The 12,734-nt window shown below is 59.0% G+C and overlaps 1 protein-coding gene across 2 annotated transcripts in view; it reads right to left on the reverse strand.

Moving 5' to 3' along the window:
* KIFC2 (kinesin family member C2) overlaps positions 1 to 12,674 on the reverse strand; it is a 30,873-nt gene extending 18,199 nt beyond the window's left edge. Inside the window, exons 1-4 of one of the 2 annotated variants that reach the window (XM_032781947.2) lie at positions 12,562 to 12,674; positions 5,079 to 5,160; positions 4,616 to 4,785; positions 2,013 to 2,265 (exon numbers count right to left, since the gene is read on the reverse strand). In XM_032781947.2, the coding sequence (XP_032637838.1) occupies positions 2,013 to 2,265; positions 4,616 to 4,785; positions 5,079 to 5,160; positions 12,562 to 12,642 (586 nt within the window). In that variant the 5' untranslated portion in view covers positions 12,643 to 12,674. Of the gene's footprint in view, positions 1 to 2,012; positions 2,266 to 4,615; positions 4,786 to 5,078; positions 5,161 to 12,561 lie in introns of those variants that run through there. The other variant, XM_075063312.1, reaches the window with a different exon arrangement.
* Positions 12,675 to 12,734: the final 60 nt, after the last annotated feature.

The following is a 12,734-nucleotide window of genomic DNA, read 5'->3' on the forward strand; positions in this document are numbered from 1 at the left end:
GATGGATGAATGGACGATGTGTTGGTTGGATGTGTGGGCATGTTGGATGGATGAATGGATGGACCAGTGTGTTGAATGGTAAGGTGGATGAGTATTTTGGGTGGATGGATGGAGGGTGTGATGGATGTGTGGGTAGGTGTATTGGACAGACGGGTGGATGCATGGGTGCATTGGATGGACAGGTGGATGAGTGGCTGTGTTGGATGGACAGGTGGATGGGTGTGTTGGATGACTGGGTGTGTTAGATGGCTGGACAGTTGGGTGGGTGTGTTGGATGGTTGGGCAGATGGATGTGTGTTGGATGGACGGATGGATGAATGGATGGTGTGTTGGTTGGACACGTGGATGTGTGGGCATATTGGATGGATGAATGGATGGACCGATGTGTTGGATGGGAAGGTGGATGAGTATTTTGGGTGGATGGAGTGTGTGATGGATGTATGAGTAGGTGTGTTGCATGGACAGGTGAATACATGGGTGGGTGGCTGTGTTGGATGGACAGGTGGATGGGTGTGTTGGATGGATGGGTGGATGTGTTGGATGGACAGGTGGATGGGTGTGTTGTAAGGAAAAGTGGATGAGTATTTTGGGTGGATGGAGGGTGTGATGGATGTGTGGATAGGTGTGTTGGATGGACGGTTGGATGAGTGGCTGTGTTGAATGGGCAGGTAGATGGGTGTGTTGGATGTCTGGATGTGTTAGATGGCTGGGCAGCTAGGCGGGTGTGTTGGATGGGTGTGCTGAATGAATGGATGGACAGGTGTGTTGGATGGAAGGGTGGATGAGTATTTTGGGTGGAGGGGTGGGTGTGCTGGATGGATGAATGGATAGACAGGTGTGTTGGATGGGAGGGTATGTTGGATGGATTTGCAGATAGATGTGTGTGTTGCATGGATACAGGGATGGTGTGTTGGATGCAGGGGTGGGTGAGTGTGTTGAATGGGTGGATGTGCTGGATGGATGGGTGGATGGACAGGTGTGTTGGATGAGAGGGTGTGCTGGATGGATTGACAGATGGATGAGTGTGTTGGATGGATAGACGGATGGTGTGTTGGATGGGTGGGTGGATGCATAGGTATGTTGAATGAATGAATGGATGGATGGACAGGTGTGTTGGATGGGAGGGTGGATCGGTATTTTGGGTGGGTGAATGTTGTGTTGGATGGGTGGGTGTGTTGGATGTACGGGCAGATGGATGATCGTACAGGCAGACGGATGGATGGGTGGATGGGTGTGTTGGATGGATAGGTGGGTGGATGGGTGTGTTGGATGGATAGGTGGGTGGGTGGATGAGTGTTTTGGGTGCATGGACAGGTGTGTTGGATGGACAAGTGGATGTGTGAGCTGGAGTTCACTGGTTCATCGGGTCACTTCAGAAGATGAAGTCTCTTCTCCCTCCAGCAGACCGTGGTCCCGGCAGATCAGTCTCCATGACTCATTCAGTCCTTGTCCTCTCTCCAGAGGCTGCCAACAAGAGGCCGACTGACCACCACTCATCACCATTTTGTTTGGACGCTTTCCCTTAACCAAGACCCTCCAGCAAACTCTGCATCCAGCGGCTGCATGGCTTTGAGCAGCCACCATCCTAGAGGTGAGGGATCCACCCTCCACTCCCCTATACCAACCCCTCTCCATGCCCAACTGCCAGCCAGGTTCCCTCCCATCACCAGTGCAGCCACCCTCCTGCATTGCCACAGCTGCAGCAGGTCCATCACTCTAATCCTCAGTGACAACCTCAGGAGCTTCTCAACTCTGTTGTCTTCAGAGGGCAGAAATTCACACAAGGCCTGACAAAGGCGTAGGCACTATGGGACGAGGTGGGAGCCAGCCAGTGGTGCCCAGGCCTCAGCAGAGGCAGGACCCCAGCCAGTGGCGCCACCTCAGCCAGTGGTGCCCAGGCCTCAGCGGAGGCGGGACCCCAGCCAGTGGTGCCCAGGTCTTGTGAATTTCACCCCCGAAGCCCAGGTTGCTGCTCGTGGGCATTGCTGCAATCGGGGCGAATGACTCCCCACCATGCAGTGTCTCCATGACGTTCTGCTGCTCGCAGATGACGCCCTCCAGGCTCTCGATGATGCTCAGCTTGTCCTGCACCTGCTGCCTGTAGGCCCTCCTCAGCGTTCGCAGCTGCTTCCGGCGTCGGTTCTCCTCCCGGCGCAGGCGGGAGCGGTACTCCCCCGCTTGCTCCTGCAGCCGCTGCATCTGCCCGTAGTGCTCCAGGAAGGAGAGGAGGTGGGACATCACCGAGATGAGAGGGGAGTCGGGGAGCTGGCATGGGAACCCGTGGGAGGAGCAGGGGGAGAGGGAGACCCGTGGGGACGGTCGGCCCAAGTGAGATGGTAGGACAGGGAGGGAGGGGTGGACAGAGCAGGTCGCAGGAACACATGGGATGTGGGAGGATGAGGGGGGTGGTTCGAAGGAGAAAAGAGAATACAAAGCAGTTAGCACAGGCGGAGGGTGGGAATGGTTTGCCTAGTGGGTAGGGTTGGGGCCAAGGACTCAGGAGACCCGGCCCTGGTGCTCTGCCACAGACCCCATGTGACTCTGGAGTGGGTCACTTCAACCACCGCGCCTCGGACCCCCACGCATGCAGCGGGGCTGGCTCCGAGAGACCCTATCGGCGATGGTGAGGCACTATACCCAGGGGCCAGAGGAAACCCAGACAGGTACCCCCACCCCCAGCAGCCTGCGCAGCCCCTGTGGCTGGCTGGCACCACTGGCAATCGCACACCAAGAGCAGGGCCCCGTGCGCTGGCCACGGCACACTTAGGGAGAAGGGACTCGCCCTAGGTCACCTGTGTAGCCAGGGTAGGAAAGCTGGCAGCTCCGACTAGCCACCCGAGTATAGACCCAGGGAGGCCGGGCGGGTCGGCATTCTGACAGCTAGACCAAGCTCCCCGCCGTGCTTCCCCAGCTACACTGCTGTGTTTAGCACCAGCACAAGCAGAGCTAGCGCGTCTGCCCACGTGGGCTGGGAATCACCTCCCGGCTCAGACCCAGATGTGCGCTAAGTGCCTCCCCAGAGCCTGGGCTCCTAGCAGGTGGCACTGGGACAGCGGCACCGGGAAAGTCAGGGGCAGAGAAGCCCTTAGGGCCCGGTTCATGGCTGCCCTGTGTCTTGTCAGAGGCCAGCGCTCCCAATGGCAGCGTTCTACCCACACTCTGCCAGGCTGCACCAGGCCCATCGGTATCCCCGTGACGGGCGCTATCCAAGACCAGGCAGGTGGACATGGAGCTAGGGATGGGCACCGCTGACGGATTCCAGAAACCCACATGTGCTCCAGACCAAGTCCATTGGTCCCCTCTGTGGTCTGAGACTCACGGTGACCAAGGAGACACAGGGACTGGGTCCCTCCTTCTCTGCTCCAGGCCTCAGCAACCCCCTTCCGGAGAGAGTCGAGAGCTGGACAAACTCCCGGAGGGACACGAGTGCTGGCGACTGCCTGGTAAATAGCCAGCAGGTCGGTCAGGGCAGCAAAGCGAGCAGAGTGGAGAACAGGGACAGATGAGCCCTGGGAGCTGTCTGGCTGGATGGCTCTGCTGGGCCGGTATGTGGCCAGTTCAGATCTGATACAGTGCGTCCTGGGGTAACCCAAGAATCCCATAACACCAACTGGCGAGAGGGTCCCAGCAAGGTCCCCATGCTGGCTTGTGCGTTCTGGGTCCCCAAAGAGTGAAATGTCCACACAGATGCTGCGCAAGGGGCTGTGGATGTCCAGTGACAGCGTGTGCCACACAAGGGATCTTTGTTCACCTGGCTCTCGGGCGGGACGCGAGCAGCATAAGCTAACACAGCGGATACCCACGTACATACAGAGCCAGCAGGGAGATGTGCAATCAATGGGGAAGCGGCATGCAGGAAAAAAAAGCCCCTATCCTGCGTTACCCTGATCTGAGAACACTGAACTCTGGGGACGTGAGCAGAAGGCAGAAACGACGCCTCACATCCTGCACTTAGGAAGGAAGCGGGCTGAGGGCTTACGGTCCTGAAAACGGGATCTGAACCGTCCTTGGCTGAGGCTCAGCAGAAGAGTTTGGGGATGAGATACTCTTCACTGGCCGGCTGCTTAGCCTGCTGAGTGAAGTGCAGGCTCCAGAAAATGTGCTATGATTTTGTTTTATAGGTGACCTTTCGTTTCTATTATTTTCCCTCACCATCTCTTGGTTCTCTGGCAATGATCTCACCCTTGTTTTCACTATAAAGATCCCTCAGTGCTGTGATATCCCACGAAGAGCGGACCCTGACTCTCACAAACAGGTGTACATGTTGGCCCCTGGGGGACAGCAGGCCTGGTACTTGTGGGAGTGTCCTGTGGAGACCGGGCTGGGCCCGACGGGCTCGGGGACTGGGTGCAGCTCCTGTTAACCTGCGAGGTAAGGTAAGGGCTGGCACTGCCTGGAAGAGAGGGCCTAGGTGGCTGACAGGAGGGTGGGATCAGGGAGTGGACACCCAGCTAAGCACAAGCAAGACTCCCCCAACACAAGAAACCAAGGCGCCTCCCAGCTCTGGGCACCCCAAGACCCGTCACACCTGGCCACGGCTGTTTGTGTTTCATGCTCCTCAATGCCATGGAGACAGGAAGGCAGCGGTTCTGATGGGGAACACGCCCAGATTTACCTTCCCGCCAGAGGCCTCTGTGTCCACTGGGCAGAGCTTCCCCTCGGCAGCTTCCCGCTTGAGGGACAGGAATTCGGTGAGTGGGGTGGTGGCATCCTCCAGAAACCCCCTGTCTGGGCCAGCCTCCTCCTCCTCCCCCGTGCCACTGCCTCGGTCGCTCTCGGAGCTGCCTGCAAAGGGGGGAAGAGAGCTGGGGCAGGAGTCGCAGCGCCAGGGCGCCCCTTGGCTCCCCCACTGTCGAGACAGATGTGCCCCAGCCCACTGGCATCCCCCCCCCAGTATGAGATCCATTGTCCCCAACACCCTGAACCCCTTCAGGACACGGGGGGACCTGTCCCAGCTCACCAGTCCGGCATGCACCCATCTACAGCCAGCACCCTCCCCCACTGCTGGGCCACGTGCCAACCAGACCAGCCACTGCGGCTCAGAGCCGTGCACGGGGAGGGGAGAGGAGGCTACGCACTGTCCAGCTCCGGTAGCTCGGGCCACAGCTCCTCACACAGCCTGCGCCTCCTGGGCGGCTCCACGGAGAAGGCATCCAGGCCCTGGAGAGCAGGAGGGAAAGGAAACGTCTGTCAGCAACAGAGGCCAGGCCACAGACGGGTTCTCAGAGCCCCCCTATCAACCCGCCCCCTGCCACGGACGGGTCCTCAGAGCCTCCCGACCAACCCACCCCCCACCACGGACGGGTCCTCAGAGCCCCGACCAACCCGCCCCCACCATGGACAGATCCTCAGAGCCTCCCAATCAACCTGCCCCCCACCATGGACAGGTCCTCAGAGCCCCCCGACCAACCTGCCCTGGATCGGTCCTCAGAGCCCCCCGACCAACCTACCCCCTGCCACGGAGGGGTCCTCAGAGCCCCCCAACTAAATAGGTCGTCAGAGCTCTCCCCATCACCATGGACAGCACTTCAGAGTCCCAACTACTCCCTCCTCCACAGATGATGTTTCAGAGCCCCCTGGAGCAACGCTACACCACAGATGGTGTCTCAGAGCTCCCTGACCAACCTTCCCCTCTGCCACAGATGGCACATCAGTGCCCCCCCAACACCCCACTCCACCACAAATGGCCCCACAGAAGCCCCCATGGCACCACCCCTTTATGAACAGCAACACAGAGCTCCCCACTCCCAGAATACTCCCCACCATGGCTGCCCCCCCGAACCCCTCTGGGCACAGCCAGCCTCCTCCATGCCACCCTCCACTACTGTGCCCTACAGATCCCCCCAAGAAACTCCCCACCACAGACAGCCCCCTAGAGCCCCCCTCAAGCACTCCCCCACCACAGACAGTCCCCCACACACATCTCTGGCTACAGATAGCCCCACAGAGCCCCCTCAAGTACCCCCCATCACACAGCCTCACAGAACCTCCTCAATTACTGCCCCCCCCAGACAGCCCCATAGAGCTCCCCCCCATTCCCCTGCAAGCCCGGCACAGAGCTGACCCTGCTGGGTGCAACTGATGCCCTGACCTGGATCCATCTCCGTTCTGAAGCTGTCTGGACACCAGGAACGCTCCCGAATCGCTCCCTTCGGCACCCCATGCCCACGGGCCTGACTACACCCCAAGACCCGACCCTCTCCTACGAGGCCTGGCCGGGGCACCAATGGGGCTGGGGAACAGCAAGGTGCTGAGCTGGCAAGATGGGAACCCTCCTAATGGGAAGATCCGGCCCTGCCTGGGTGCTGCCCCTGCTAGCGCACCCCACGGGCGAGGGCAGACTCCCCTTTCCCCTCGGTGCCAGGTGCACACAGGACGAGCAGCTGCTTAGCCCCCAGTGGCAAGCCTGGCTCTTTAACTCATGTTGCAGCAGCTCTGGAGGGCCCTGGTCCGGCCCAGCCCCTCGCCCAGCTATGCTGATGGGGCCACGCAGGCGCCGTCTCCCCAGGCTCAGCTCACCAGCCCCACAGGGAATAGCTGTGACAGAGGCCCCAGCCCCATGCTCAGGAACTGTCTAATACATGTGGGTCTGGGAGCCTGAGCCAGGTCTGGGGCCGGCGACAGGGCAGAGCTCAGCAAGGCCAGGGCACCTGATGGTGCTGCCTGTCCTCACAGCAGGCAGCTGGCACCCCCTGCTGCAGGAGTCTGTGCCCCCCGCCAGGGAGGCAGACCCACAGTGCGGCAAGTCGAAGCCTGAGCCAGCCTCCCTGGACAATCAATACAGCCCGGCTGGAAACACCACCAGCTCCCTGCTAACAAGCTGCAGCCGGGCCAACCTCGGAGGCAGCTAGGTGCGCAGAGCAGAGCCGAGCAGGGAAATGGCAGAGCTCCAGAGCCGAGATTCCAAGGGGCGGAAATGGGGCAGGCTCTCAGCACCGCCCCATGGATCCAATCAGCCCTCTGGCAGGGCAGATCACGCGGCCTCGAGGGGTCAGGCCCCATGCTGCCGGGCCCCTTTGGAGAGAACCGACCCCCCAGCTGCCAAAGCGCCAACAGAGGCAGCCCGGGCACGCCTGGCACGCACATCCTGCCCCAGCAGAGGGGCCCAGCCTGGGAACGGCGCACAAAGCTCTCTGCCAGGGGAGCACGAGGCTCGGCCAACGCTCCTGGCCCTGCAGACGTGTCTGGCAAGGCCCAGTGGGGCTGGGCGCTGACCCGTGCCTGCGGCTGAGGAGGGGTCAGAGATTGGAACAATTGACGTCTATTCAACCAACAGACAACACCCCTGCCCCCAGCCACCCCCAGTGCCGAACAGGGGCCCAGGGCTAAGCGGACAGGGAAAGCCAGGGTCCTACACCCTGCTGACAGGCAGGAGGAGACCCAGACCCAGCCCCCCTCGTGACTCCCAACTAACTGCCATGCTGGGCAGGGGGCAGGAGGGTGAATCGCTCCAGTAGGTACCAACAGAGATGCCTGCACCCAAACACGCCTCACCCCCACTCTGTGCGGCCAGGACCCATGCCGTTCCCTTGCGCAGGGGGCAGCTGGGGGGGTGCACGGAGGGGGGAACCCACTGCAGCACAGTGGGGGTAGGGGGCCAGAAAATCCATAACTATCCTGATCCACCAGCTAAACCTTTGAGGGGGGTGTAGCATCCAGGGGCAGTACTGCCACCCAGAGAGACGAGGAGAGGATCTGGACCCAGTCCTACTGGCCCCCCAATTCTGCCATCATACACCCAATGTGTTCAGACTGGGCACCAGGAGCAGGACTGGGCCCCAGGGGAGGTGGCAGAACCTGGGGGCAGGGAAATGACCCATGGGTTCCAGTAGGGCTGCCCCCCCTTCCCGCGGGGGGTGGATTCCTCTCCTCAGGGCCTGGCACCTGGAAGCCAGCTTGAGCTGCCATCTGCACATCAGCTGGGGTGGCTGAACTGGGCACAGGGATGCCACACCCCGTGAGGGTGAGCTTAGGTGCTGGGAGTCAGGGTACTGGCTAAACGTGCCCCCAGCTGTGGCAGCATGGGGCACCCCAGCAAGGGAAGGGGTGAATGAACCCCATTCTGCTGTCCTCTGCGCTGGGTCCGACTGGGACCAGGAGGCTCCTTCCCCTCCCCTCAGTGCAGACAGACTGACCCCTTCAATCCCGGTGCCTTCCAGTGCCTGCTCCAAGCGGGCCCTAGCAAGTCGGGCCTCCACCCCTGAAGCCGCACCCTTCCCCGCCCCTGCTCACGTCCCTTGTGCTATCAGTCTCTCCCGCTTCCTTTCCCTGGTGCTGCCATAACACGCTAGTGAAGCAGGGGCCATGTCTCTAGGGGCTGGTCCTCACAGAGGATAAGAGCCTACTGCTGCTGTTGGCTGACGGAGGGATTCCTTTAGCTCAAGTGATAGGAACCTACGCACTGGTGCTGAATCCACAGCGAAAGACATCACTGAACTGGATCCCGAACAGGGACCCGAACGCCTGTGCTACCATCCCTTCCCATGCTCCATGCACAGCCAGCTTGGGGATTAGCCCGTGTGTTGCCAGCCAACCCTCAATAACAAGCCTGTGTTAAAACGGGTAGGGTTAGCGCTGGCACAGGCATTCCACCTGGCTCCAGCATGGGACTTGGGAAATCCAGGCCATTCATCTGCCAGGGGACAGCCTCAGCACCAGCATCTCTAGCAGCTGCCGAGGGCTGCGCTGGATTCTCCATCCCTGGACATTTTTAAATCAAGATTGACCTCGAGCAGATTTTTCAGAAAAGCACCCAAACAGGAGTTAATGCAGGGCACTCCTAGGGCCTATGTGATAGATACAGAGATCTCACAACCATCCATCCAGGCCCCGGGCTCTCAGAATCGATGGAAAAAACAGCAGGAAATCACTAGTGGCCCAGGAGTGAAAACATCAAAGTCCTGCAGTGGCCTTGGAAGGGACGGCAACAGGATCGAGAACATCTGGCGGAGGGCACCTGTCCCCCATGTGCCCCCAAGAGCTCTCACCCCACCACGCTGGGTGCAGGATCCTAGAGATGTCACACGGGTCTTGCCTGTCAGCCTGGACAAGAAGAACGTCAATGGGCCAAGTCCACAGCTGGGCCGGCAGGTTCAATTCCCCCTCCGGCAGGGCTGAGCTGCCCTCATGCCTTCTCCTTCCACCCCTGGCTCCACCCCCTCACTGCAATTTTAGTCACCTCACTGGTACTGCCAAGTGCCCCAGCTGCTGGCTGAGTTCATCTCCAGAAGCAAGTTGTGCCCGGCACTGCTCTGCCAGCACCGATGGGATTTGGACCATGGGTCCACTCTGGGCTGGTGCCCATTTTTGGCTCTGGGACTCCTGCCTTCTTCTTTTCCAGGGGACGAATCTCTTGCTATCTCCAAGAGCTTGAGCCAGGGGATAGAGACGACAAACTGAGCAGTGCTTAGCCCCCCTTCAGGATACAGGGAGCCGGGGACTGTCCGTGAGATTGAAATACAGCAAATTTACAACTGATTTGAGAGGCTCTTTCCCTACACATCGTTAACCTGTGGAACTCACTGCTACCAGACATTATTGAGCTTAGCAGGATTCAAAACAGGCCAGACCCTTCTAAGGATCATTACCTCAGCCATGGTTACCCATAATCTCTCTTGGTCCAGGACATCAGCAGTTCCTAACTGAATGATGGGGGATTAGGAAGAGATGCTGTGACATTATGAGTGTAATATAATATCTCATTGAAAGATGACAGGGCCAGAAAGAGTTAATTAACTGATCTGACCCATGGGAGAATCTTAAGGACTGGTTAGGAAGATATGTAAATGAACAGAGCTTTGAAATGCAAGTCTGCATTGGTAGAGGTAGAAGGGTAAATGTTTGCTCAGGTCTTGGGATGTCAGCAAACAAGGCTTGTCTATTGCTATAGTTTTAATTCAAAGATCAAAAAAGGGAATATCAGCATTTAAGATCATACTTGAGTAAAATAGTGTTATTGTCTATGTGTCTCTTTGAAGGTTGTGGTCACCTGTATCTGAACAGTTTAATGGATAAATTACTCTGTGCTAATTGCCAGGAATGTTTGGAAGGAGAGTTAGCCTATTGTTTTCTAGCCAAAAGGCGCTGGAAATGTAAATAGAACCTGGGACATGATCCTTCTGCATCTCAGATCTCGTTTGGGTTTCAAGAGGGGAAACCTTAAGACACAAGGATTGAGATCCCAGTCATTGACTGGAGCCACCCTGATATGGAAATGGACTAATAACCATATGGACTATTTCTAAAAGGACTTTTGGCAACCACAAGCTCACCTCTACTATGTATCTGAACCTCAAGAATTGAATTAACGTCTATATGTATATTGTTCTTTTAATCAACTCTCTCTCTCTCTTTTCTTTTCTAATAAATTTTAGCTTAGTTAACAAGAATTGGCTATAGCGTGTATTTTGGGTAAGATCTAGGTTATAATTGGACCTGGATATGTGGCTGATCCTTTGGGATTGGAAGAACCTTTTCTTTTATATGATGAAGTAAAATTTTCAGGAATCATCATCATATCTGACAGGTGTGTCTGGATGGAGGCCTGAGGCTGGGTACTTTAAGGGAACTGCGTGGTTTGGACTTCTAAGTAAGCAGTGAGGTACTATAGAAGCTGTTTTGTGCTGGTTGGTAAATCTAAGTATTGGAATAACCACCAGCGTTTCGGGTTTGTCTGCCCCGTTTTGTTTGCAGTTCACCCTGATTGAGTCACCTCAGCTGGTTCCCACAGGCAGCACCATCACAGACACACACACCCCCCGCCCCGGACTGGTTACTACATAATCATCCAGTACCAGGTGCCTTGCACCTTCCTCTGGAACAGCTGGGGCTGGTCCCTGTCACCGACAGGACAGACTGAGACGATCCCTGGCCTGTTCAACCTGCCCATTGCTATGTCCCAAGTGCTGACCCAGACAGACCGGAGGGGCCACAAACCCCATTCTGAAAAGGATCACAGCTCCACAGCAAGGCATGGCGAGCGGTGGGGAGAGGGGCCGTGCCTGGAGCCCCACCTAGCCTGAGAACGGGGGCTGCCTGGCTGGGGAGGGGCAGGTGGACTCACTCAGGCAGCTGGCTCCTTAGTGCACCGGGAGGGGGAGAGGACCTAGGGTGTGGGCTGAGCAGTCAGGAGTGCGGAGTCGACCCGCACGGGGAGAAGGACTGAGCTGCTTTTTACATTCTCCTCGGGACCCCAGGACAGGGGGACTCCCCATGCATTTTGCTATGAGCTGGTTGGGAAAGGCACCCGCTGCCACAGAGACAGAGCAGGTGCACAGTTACCATGGCAACACGTGCCTTTGAAATTCCACCACAGAATGATGGAGACAGATCGACTGTTACTTCTGGGTACTCTCCCTCCACCAGCATGCCAGGAATAATGGGGATCCATCCAGTCAGGGGTAGACGCCCCCAAGTCTGCATGACTAGGACTGGGTACCTCCCTCCACCCCTTCCCATGCCAGCAGACAATCAGCGTCTTATATCACTCCCCAGGGCTGGATCCGGCAGTGCCAAAACTGACCTGGTTTCCCCCAATCTGAAGAGCCCCCTTCACCGGCCCGCCAGGCAGACACGACAACTGCAGCCCATTTGGATCTCTGTAGCCAGGTGGGTTTTCATCTCTGCACTGATCAGGGAGCAGCATCCCCATAAGAGAAGCAACCACGGCTGGGGGTGAACCAGCTCCCTGCTGCGGCTACCTGGGCACGCAGCAGCTCGGGAGCCAGGCTGCCAGGGACCACGCCAAGGGGACAGGTGGCAGAGGTCCAGGGCAGGCAGTGCAGAGGGCTGTGGAGCTGGGAGTGGAGAGGGAACGACTGACAGAGCGGTCCCACTCGGGCAAGGGTCACGGCCCAGCTGCTCCGAGTCAGTAGCAAAGTGAACAGTGCGAGGGGAGTGGAACAGCCCACCCCAGCGGGGCGGGTAGCAGCTTCTCATCCCTGCTGTGAGTTGGGAGGGCTCAGCCTGGCCTCCGCCACGGCACAAAAACCACCCCACTGCCTGGCACCTGGGGTGTCTGCTCCGGGGATGGCCAGGCTTGTGGGGCTGCAGGCTGGGACTGAGGAGCATCAACAGACCTCAGGGGGGTGGGGGGAGCCCAGGGCTGGGGTAGCAGGGGGCTGCAGACTAGGGTGATAGCAGGGAGCACCAGGACCAGGGCTGGGGAAAGCCAGGAACCCCAGCTCAGGTATCTGCAGAGCACCCACTGACTGTGTGCAGCTGTCAGGGGCATGCAGAGCAGCTGGGTGCTGGGGGCACAGCAGGAGGGGTGCTGGGGGCAAAGTCGGGGGGGTGCTCGGGGCAGAGTCAGGGGTGCTACGGCAGGGTCGGGGGGATGCTGGGGGGGAAGAGAATAGCTCCATCCTTTGCCCTCCCCAGAGGTGGCACCGGCAGCCCCCCTCCCGTGTCCCGCAGCCCGGGGCCAGGCTCTGCTAGCGGGGGGAGACTGGCCGGGGTTAACCACAGCGGGGGCGGCTCAGGATCCGCGGGAGGACATGACCCTGCCTGAGGGGGGCCGGGGTCCCCCCCAGCCGGTGCCCGAGCGCCCCCCCCGCACCCTACCTGCGGCGGGGGGAGCGGCCGCGGGCCGCGGCGCAGCAGCGCGTACACGATGTAGACCAGCAGCGAGTAGAAGGCGAACATGGGGGCGCAGGGGGGCTCCGGGGCGCCCTGCAGCCCAGCCCGGGGATCCCCACGCCCGCTCCGCTCCGCTCCGCGCCGCACGCCCGGCAGCT

Source organism: Chelonoidis abingdonii, chromosome 2 (assembly GCF_003597395.2).
Source record: "Chelonoidis abingdonii isolate Lonesome George chromosome 2, CheloAbing_2.0, whole genome shotgun sequence".
Classification (NCBI taxonomy): domain Eukaryota; kingdom Metazoa; phylum Chordata; order Testudines; family Testudinidae; genus Chelonoidis; species Chelonoidis abingdonii.